The 9,364-nt window shown below is 34.6% G+C and overlaps 2 protein-coding genes across 3 annotated transcripts in view; one reads left to right on the plus strand and one right to left on the minus strand.

Moving 5' to 3' along the window:
- Positions 1-3,197, plus strand: part of LOC306850375 (nidogen-2-like) — a 35,984-nt gene extending 32,787 nt beyond the window's left edge. For both annotated transcript variants that reach the window (XM_079385976.1, XM_079385975.1), the window contains 4 exons: positions 581-738; positions 942-1,065; positions 1,446-1,555; positions 2,721-3,197. In XM_079385976.1, coding sequence (XP_079242102.1) covers positions 581-738; positions 942-1,065; positions 1,446-1,554 — 391 coding nt within the window. In that variant the 3' untranslated portion in view covers position 1,555; positions 2,721-3,197. The remainder of the gene's footprint in view (positions 1-580; positions 739-941; positions 1,066-1,445; positions 1,556-2,720) is intronic.
- LOC306850376 (RNA transcription, translation and transport factor protein) lies at positions 3,154-7,450 on the minus strand. The gene is made up of 8 exons (XM_079385977.1): positions 7,046-7,450; positions 6,670-6,794; positions 6,467-6,566; positions 5,329-5,409; positions 4,393-4,481; positions 4,242-4,310; positions 3,981-4,029; positions 3,154-3,816 (listed from the first exon to the last, which is right to left on the minus strand). Exons 1-8 carry the CDS (start codon positions 7,104-7,106, stop codon positions 3,662-3,664), a joined length of 729 nt encoding a protein of 242 aa, XP_079242103.1. The 5' UTR covers positions 7,107-7,450; the 3' UTR covers positions 3,154-3,661.
- Between the last annotated feature and the right edge of the window lie 1,914 nt (positions 7,451-9,364).

Genomic DNA, 9,364 nt, shown 5'->3' on the forward strand with positions numbered 1-9,364 from the left:
GGGCTTGCTTTAAAACATCTTGCTTAAATCAATGCTAAATAGAGCAGAGCAGTTTTGTGTGTTTCTAGATTTAGGAAAACATGAATTTCAAAACTTGCATGAAATTAAACTCTCCACCCATGTGAAAAGCCTTATATCTCAGTCTAATGCATCAAATGCACACCGCATGGAACGTCCAAAGTTTGGAATAACTATGATTTTCTTAATGTTTTTGAAAGAAGCGCTTTATGCTTATCAAGGCTGATTTATTTGATGAAAAATATGTAACAATGAAGACTGGATTAATGGCTGCTAAAAATTCAGCTTTGTCATCATAGGAATAAATTTATAAAATATATATATTTATAATAAAAATATAATTTTTTATTGTAATATTTGACAATATTACTGTTTTCACTGTATTTTTGATCAAATGCGGTCTCCATGTGCATAACATTAAATTAAAGTGAATTATAAAATACTATATTATTTATATAAATTTTAAATTTATTAAAATTTTAAAACATAACACATTCTAAATAGTACTATATTAATTATTATTATTATAAAATCTTTTTTTTTTAATCTCATTTTTTCACAGAACACTCTACTGGACTGACTGGAACCGAGAAGCTCCTAAAATCGAAAGCTCCTCTGTGGACGGACAAAACCGAAGAGTCCTGGTACAGGATGGGATTGGACTGCCCAATGCTTTGACCTACGACTCCACCACACGCCAGGTCTGCTGGGCCGATGCAGGTATGTGCTTCGCTCAAACCCAGACTATGAACTACCAGTTTTTGGGGCCCGTTTACAATGTAGGCTAGTTTATGCTTAGGCAAAGTATATTTGGTGCACTTTACAGCTTATTCTTACATTGTGTATCTGAATCGGACGATACCAAAATGAATGACCAGCACTCAAAAAGCTCATTAATAACCTCTTTTTTGTGTGATGGACAGGAACCAAGCGCCTGGAGTGTATATCACCTAATGGGACGGGAAGACGTGTGGTCCACAGTAACCTGAACTACCCCTTCAGCATGGTCACCTTCGCCAATCACTACTATTACACAGACTGGAGGAGGTAAAGCAGCATAGCACATGCATGTACAAAACCATATGTCCACCAGAATCATAGTCTCACGTAGACTGATGGCTGAAGGTCTGGAAGGCCTAATTCAACCAATCCGATGACGACTTCGAAACTCCTGAAGCGTTTCCACTTTTGTGTGCCATATGCATCAGATGTTCAGCCAACAGTCCGGAGTAGATAATGTATATTTATACATTAATAGTTTATGATGTGTTATTTAAAATGTTTTCAAAACAGAGCCCCAGGAGATTATTTATATTTGTTGTGAGGTCCAATTAAGGTTAAATATGACTGTGCCTTTATCAGTTGAATTGCTAAAAAAAAAAAAAAAAAAAGGTACTTATTTTATATTTTCTTCCATGGTGTTTCAGGGATGGGGTCATCGCTCTCAATCGAGAGAACCAGTCAACAGATGAACACTTGCCTGATCAAAGGTCTCATTTGTATGGCATTACAGTTGCTCCTCCACACTGTTTATAAGGTACTTTGGTAAAGTATTTAACTCTTCCAAGTCTTTCTAGTATATGTGTTTATACACATATATACACTATATTGCCAAACGTAGTGGGTCACCCCCTTCTAATGAACATGTTTGACTACTTTAGTAATTTCCATGAGCAATTCATGGAAATTACTAAAGTAGTCAAACCTGTTCATTAGAAGGAGGTGACCCAATACTTTTGGCAATATAGTGTATATATAGACATATATACGTGTATATGTATATTTAATATATCTAAAATTCCTTTATTTCTTTTAGTAGTCTATGTAGCACTAAAAACATTTATAATGTTATGAACAAATTTTATTTCAAATAAATGCTGTTCTTTTGAACTTTATATTCATCAAAGAATCCTGAAAAAAAAGGAATCATGGTTTTCAATGAAATATTTTTAACATAGATGCTAATACAAAATATTTCTTAAAGACCAAATCAGTATTTCTGAAGGATCATGTGACATTGAAGACTGGAATAATGGCTGCTGAAAATTCAGCTTTGCATTACAGGATAAAAATTACAGTATATCTTAAAATATATTAAAATCGAAAACAGTTATTTAAATTGTAATAATATTTCAGCATAATACTGTTTTTACTGAATTTTTCTTCAAATAAATGCAGCCTTGGTGAACATAAGAGATTTCTTATTATGAAAAAACATAAAAAAAAAAAACCTTACTAACCTAAAACTTTTGAATGGTATATTTAAGTACTCTGTATTTGCTCCTAATGGACTCCTGCTAGTGTAGTTCATGATTAAAAAAAAATTGCATGAAACAGATTTGAAACAGTCTGTATTCGTACACCTGAAAGCACATCACATTTACCATGTAACAAATCGTGGGTGACCTCTTTTCAAGCAAATAACATATTTCAGACATGAGCTGTCAGCTACAGGCACTTAAGAGAAAAGTACAAGGCACCTGCTGCCAAATCACTGTAGTTCTAACAGAGGTGATGAAACACTGGTACTTCAAAGCCTGACGGCTCATTACAAACCAGAAAACAGTCAAACAAGATCCGAGTAAGTGTTTGTATATCTGGGCCAGCATATGAAAGCAGGCATTTTCCCCAGTAGAAAATTAAATGTTGTTGTGTTTGCCCAAACGCGGCTTTCTAAGAATTTCTGACAAATTGTGTTATAGGGAGACGCTAATGACAGAGCCAGCGTTACATGGTGCTATTTTGGGCGAGTGTTTGGAGAGCTTGTGATGTGGGAATGGCGACGGAGACGTGGACTCAGAAGAGAGCCAATCACAGAACCCGCAAGTCTCGACGAACATCACAGTCAATGCCAAAGTGCAAATTTACAAACATGAATGCGTGAATATTTCCTCAAAATAGTTTTGTAAATTTGTTTTATACCTCATTTTTCTTTCTACTGTACTTTTGTAAGTGACTTTTTGTTAAAAAACCTAACAAATGAAAAAAAAAAAAGTTTAGTTGTGTAATTTGTATGTTTTTAAATACTCAAACAGTATTTTGCAGAAAAAAGGTTAACATTTTTAAGTGAAATTGCTTGGAACACCAAAAGTGGTCTTTTACTAACCGTCATTTTTTAATCCTTTTTTATCTTTTGTAAGATGTGATATTTATAACAATAAAATGTGATTGACAACTTTAATATGTCTGCTCGCATTGTTTCAGATTTTCTAATATTTTTGGCTCTGCAGTGATTATTTTCTTAAATTTACAGTATGCACAGATGGAGGTATAAAGCAGAACAGGTTGAATTTCTTGCTCAAGGGTAAAACAAACCCAGCCATAAAACTTTTCTGCGTTGCATTAAGGTTTATTATACAACAAAAACATAGTCCAACTTTTTAATGGTAACCCATGTAACTTTTCATAAGTGCCTCCACATAAGGCTACAATGAAATTACATTTTGTAATAAATCTTCACTTTTTTTTTTATTACAGGGCAAAGCAAATGAATGATAAAGAGAAACAAAAACACAGTCCAGTTTTGCATTCCCACAAAAATGTCTCGAATTTAAACAAAATACCTGTGGTGTGGTTAATGAAAACAAGCATACTTCACAGAGCACGTCTTGTGGTCTCTGCAGCAAGGTCCAGGCAGATATTTTTATCTGCCCACCTTTCCGAGGCGGTGATCTGTCTTGGGATCGGCGATGATGGCCTGAACTGCTACGATGGCCTCGTTGATCTTGGTTTGTAACTCTCTGAGCTCCTCGATGTGAAGCAAGCGAAGAACCCTGGCTGCTTCGTTCAGAGCTGCGTCTGGAATAAACAAATTTTTCTGCTTACAATCTAAATTCTAAATTTAACAACATATAAACTGCAGAATATGAACATGATGATGCACTTATTGCATCATAAAGAAACATGAAAAAACAATAGGCAAATGTGGAAAACTCCAAAACAGTTTGCAAATGCAAACCTACCTCCGGTATCAAATCCTAAAATATGCTTGTCGAGAGCGACTGGTAAACCCTATGAAAGAATAAAAAGTTTTATTTTTTAAAATTGAGCACCAAATCAGCATATTTGAAAGGTTTCTGAAAGATCATGTGACACTGAAGACTGGAGAAGACGGCTGAAAATTCTAATTTACCATCACAGAAATAATTCAAATTACAAATCAGTTATTTGAATTTGTAATAATATTTCACAATATTACCGTTTTTGTTTGTTAAATAACTTACCTCTTTTGCTTGACTGGCCTTTGCAATAGCATCAGGGGTAAGACGTTCCTGTATCAGGAATCTAATGGCCTGTGATGACAAAACAAACTTGTTTAAATGCACTGGATTTAGATTTATTTCTCATACTATTGTCACATTGAACCATACTTACTTTAAGCATTACCAAATAGTCATCATGTCGCTGGATTTTGAGTAGATTAGCAAGCGCCAAGACACCAGCCTTAAAATCAGGATTGTTACCTAAAGAGAGAAATCAATTCATTTCAGTCCAACACATACTTTAAAACATTTTTTTTCCCAATGCAATACTGTTGTTCAACCAACCAATGAACTGGTTTAATTGCTGATGACAAAAAGAAAGCCTATGAAGGCCTGTTTCCACAATGGAATTTTAAAAAAGGCTAAAAAAAAAAATAAAGATCCTTTTCCTTGTAATTCTGATTTTATATCACAATTTTGAGTTTTATTCTTACAATTCTGAGAAAACAGCAATTCGTGGGCAGAGATATTAATTCACAGCTGCAAGAAAAAAGTCAGAATTGGGAGATAAAGTTGCAAATATATAAAAAAAAATTCCGTGGTGGCAAAAACTGAATTCCGAGATGCAAACTCAGAATCTGGAAAAAAAAATAAAAAGTGAGATTAACTCAGAATTATTAGATGTAAACTAGGAATATCTCGAAATTTTGACCTTTTTTCAGAATTGCGAAATTAATAGTCGCTATTACTTATTCAATTTTTTAATTTGTGGTGAAAACATGATTCTATACAAACCAACTACTTAGACCAAGACTGTAATAAAGAAAAAACAACAACAGCGGAGCCCAATATTTTCTGTTCAGTGAACCCTGTCCTCCCTGTGTGTCATCATTCAGTTGACATCTGGAGCGTTCTTCCAGCTGTGGGTCACTGGCTCGGTTCAGCCCACTCATTTTGGGTTGTGAAGAGAGGTGGGTGTATAAACAGTTTGTTCGGACATGCTTGGAAAGCCACTTTAGTGCTCAAGCTGGTTTCTTTAATCAGCTTCCTCCGTCTCATAACAACAGGACTGGAGACTGGAAAAATGGTCGGGGGATGGAATACTCACAGTCCAGATTAATTAATGGGTCTGCAGACTTTTGAACATCATTGGCCTCTGTTACAGGTTTGCAGATTCGATATTTCTCCACTGTAGGAGGAAAAATAGCATAAGCGGTCAGTGCAATGCAAACAAGGGGTTTCAAGTTGTCAAACTTATTTGGTAGGAAATCTAGGAACATCTTGCACTAAGCATTTCTGAGAATAAATGGAATCAAGATTGTGCAATCAAATGTGTGGGACAGCTGCAAGAGTTACATGATGCCGCAAACTTTGCAAATACTGCCATCTAGTGATATGGGATAAAGCCGGGGTAGGCAACATCGGTCCTGGAGTGCCGATGTCCTGCAGGGTTTAGCTCCAACCCGGAAAAGAAGAAAAAAAAAAACCTCACCTACCTGTAGCCCTAGTAATTCTTTAGACCTTGATTAGCTTGGTTAGGTGTGTTTGATTAGGGTTGGAGCTAAACGCTACAGGACAGCCGCAATCCAGGACCGACGTTGCCTACCCCTGGGATAAAGTCTCCGCAATAAAAGGAAAGAACAGGCATGTTATAATTAGTTACTGATCAATGCATCAACCAGGTTAATAAGGTGCCCAATACCTAATTAAATAATTAACATAAGTTAATTTTTGTTTTTTAAGAGTAGTGCGTAAGTGTTCATCTAATTTTCTTATTGATACACTACCGTTCAAAAGTTAAGTATTAGTAAGAATTTTTGAATGTTTTTGACAAGTTCTTATGCTCACCAAGCCTCCAAAAACAGTTAGTTAGTGAATAAACTAATGTTTTCTATTTGAATACATTTTACATTATATTTTATTCCTGTGATGGCACAGTTGAATTTTCATTTCATGTCTAATGCCATACTACTATACTGATTTGGTGGACAAGAAACATTTCTTATTATCATCAATGATAAAAACAGTTGTATAATATTGTTCAGGATTTTTTGACGAGTAGAGTTCAAAAGATCAATCTTTAATGGATACAGAAATCTTCTGTAAGATTATAAATGTTATTACTGGCACTTTTGATCCAATGTATTGTGTGTGCTCTCAGCCTACTCTCTGAATGTTGTATCAGCTATTAAAAGAGCTATAGTAGAGTATAACCACTGGTTAATAATAATAAATAATAATCATACCATTGTCTCCATACTCAAAACGAACAGCAAGACCCAGCAGCCAGTCAACAGTCTCCTGTCTTTCCAGGGCGCTGAATGGACAGTTCACATCTTGAAGGTACTGTAAACATATGTATTACAACAAAGGACATGATGAACTTGAGGGTATTAGTTTCTTTAGGAATACAAATAGTCATATACACATGAAGATAAATCTGTCTCACCTTTTCAAAATGTTTAGGCCAGTCTGAGCTGGGAATATTCCTGAGATTTCCTCGGTCTTCAATTTTGTAGTGTCTGATTTTTTGATCTTCCAGCCAAACTATGAAATTTCTGAATTCAGTTTCATCTGGGTAAAGTAAAGAGCACATACGATATTAATCATATATTTTACATATGGATTAAGCCCTAATTTCCATCATCAGCACTTGATAGTAATACAACACTTAAAGCAATATGACAGACTAAATGCCCTATGATACAGAGTGACTATTTCAGACAGTCAACCCTAAATTAGTGAGATGCTTAATTATTATTATCGTGAATACACGTTATCAATATTAGGAGCATGAGGTGGCAACACGTTACACACATTCCTACCTTTACAGTCAAATCCAGTTGGGTTGTGATATTCTAAGGCCGTAAGCTTTCTACGAAACATCCCTTTCAACTGAAAAACCTATTTTAAGAAGCTAACAGATAATAATTTTACTTGTAAAGCCACAGCCTTCGAATGGCAGGGGAATAGCGGAAGTAGAATAATCTATGTTCGGTTTTCAAAATAAAGGTCCGTATTTCACCATTTTACAAGTACTCCAGAGTGCAGTCTGGATGATGGGGCGGGGCGACATATTGGGCGCCCACCCCCAAGGGTGCAATAAGGCAAACCTTATTGGTGTAGACCCGAGCATGCGCATTCCTTTGTGTAAAATTGATTTGGACATACTACAGAAATATGTGCTAACTCTAGAATCATAGGCTTTAATTATTATCTGTTTAGTAACCATAGTAATTTTAGTAATTTCAGATGAAGTCATTATTTAAAAATAAACTTTTGATGACAGCACCTCCGGGTTCTTCAGGTTAGCGCTTCATTCATATTTCCTTGAGGATCGGAAGGCCACGGATCAGCACTAAATTGGGATTTTATACGCAAATGGTGATAATTTACTGTATTTTAGACATGGACAAACACGAATATAATTTGCTATATAACGTGAATATGTTTTAAATTATATGTTTTAAAGCACAACCGTTTTTTTTTGTTATTTATATAGATGAGTTAGCCTATGTTGCTCAATGTGTCACAAACTTGTAGGTTATAAAGTGCAAATAAATATTTTCATGAGAAGCTCAATGTTTCCTTGTTTATATCTCAATAAAATATTTGAACATATATCGATTCTCTTACAGTTTTTTTAAAGTTTCCTATCTTATAGTAAATAAGTGTCCGTGACATCAAATATTAAAAATCCAATAATTTCTGTACCCACACCCTCATTGTGTGTGCGTGTTAATCTGTGTACGGGATGAATTTAGATTCAGTTATTAACACTCGATCATTGTAGCCATATAGACCAAATATCAAATATTAAATAACTCGGCGCTGTGAATCTGTGCAAAAGGTGCGTGAGCACTTTTAATAAAAGACCTTCTCTGTGATTAATATTTTTATTTATTTATTAAAGACTATATAGCTACTAAAAATTTAACATCTGTAGGCCTAATATAGTACAGTGATTGGTTCTTTTTAAAGGATTGAGACACAAAACCAGTAATTTAATTTGTGCATATAATCTATATATAAAAGTATAAATAAAAATGTTGCAGGGAAAATATATGAACATGTATTGTTTAAATACGCACTAAAGCACATTAATAATAATAATATTTGCTGTAGGTCAGATTTAATAACAGCTCTTTTAGTAAACAAAACATTTAGGCCTATATGCAAATAAATAAATAAATAAATGAGTGTGTGTTTCAGCAAGGTTTTTATTCCCATTATCCACACATAAAACCCCAGTTCACGCTGATGGGCTATTTGGTATTATTTGTCACCGCATTGTTGTTCTTTAAATTAAAACCATTTGCGGGTTTGTCCTATGTCTTCCTGAACTACAATGAAAGAAGTTTGTGCTTATCCATCGATCCTAAAATAAAGAATATAGGCTACATGTAAATATTAATTATACAAAACAGCTAAATCTCAAACAGTGGATCATTTTTATCAGCATCGCCCAGCTAAAACTGCTCAATGTTTAAGTATGTCTGCTTCGTGTACTGTGAAAAGTGCAATAATATATGAGTTAATTTAACGTGCCATTAGGACTATATCATGGCCACGAATTAAGAATTTGTTCTGAAGATTTAATTCGTGAGCCGCTCATATTAAACAGCTCTGTTCTGCCTGAATACTCGGAGATGCCGCCACCAAGCGTTTGATAGGAACTTACTCTAACTAATTCGTCATAAGTAAAAAATAAAAATAAAACACATTTGCTAATTGATTCTAACTAAAATCGCTGTTGTTAGCACTTAATATTTCTGTAGTACAGCCAAACAGCGTAGAATAGATCATACATAAAAACATGAGCAAACGTCTACACCAATGAGCTCTGCTGTATCATAAGCCAATGAAATTGGGGGTGGGCGGAGCAACACGTGTCGCCCCGCCCCTTCGTCCAAGGTGCACTCTGGGGTTACTCCCATTTTAGGGCTTTGATATTTGTAAAATATTTACTTACTTACTTACTTTTGTCATTTAGCAGACGCTTTTGTCCAAAGCGACTTACAAATAAGAAAAAGTAACTAAAACTAAAAAGTTACAACTCTATAAATACTATCTACCCACATATTTAAGAAAATAAAGAAATTAAATCAAATTAACACATGCATATAACAACAACATTTCAATAA

The sequence above is a fragment of the Barbus barbus genome (genome assembly GCF_936440315.1).
Source record: "Barbus barbus genome assembly, chromosome: 30".
In the NCBI taxonomy this organism is placed as follows: Eukaryota; Metazoa; Chordata; class Actinopteri; order Cypriniformes; family Cyprinidae; genus Barbus; species Barbus barbus.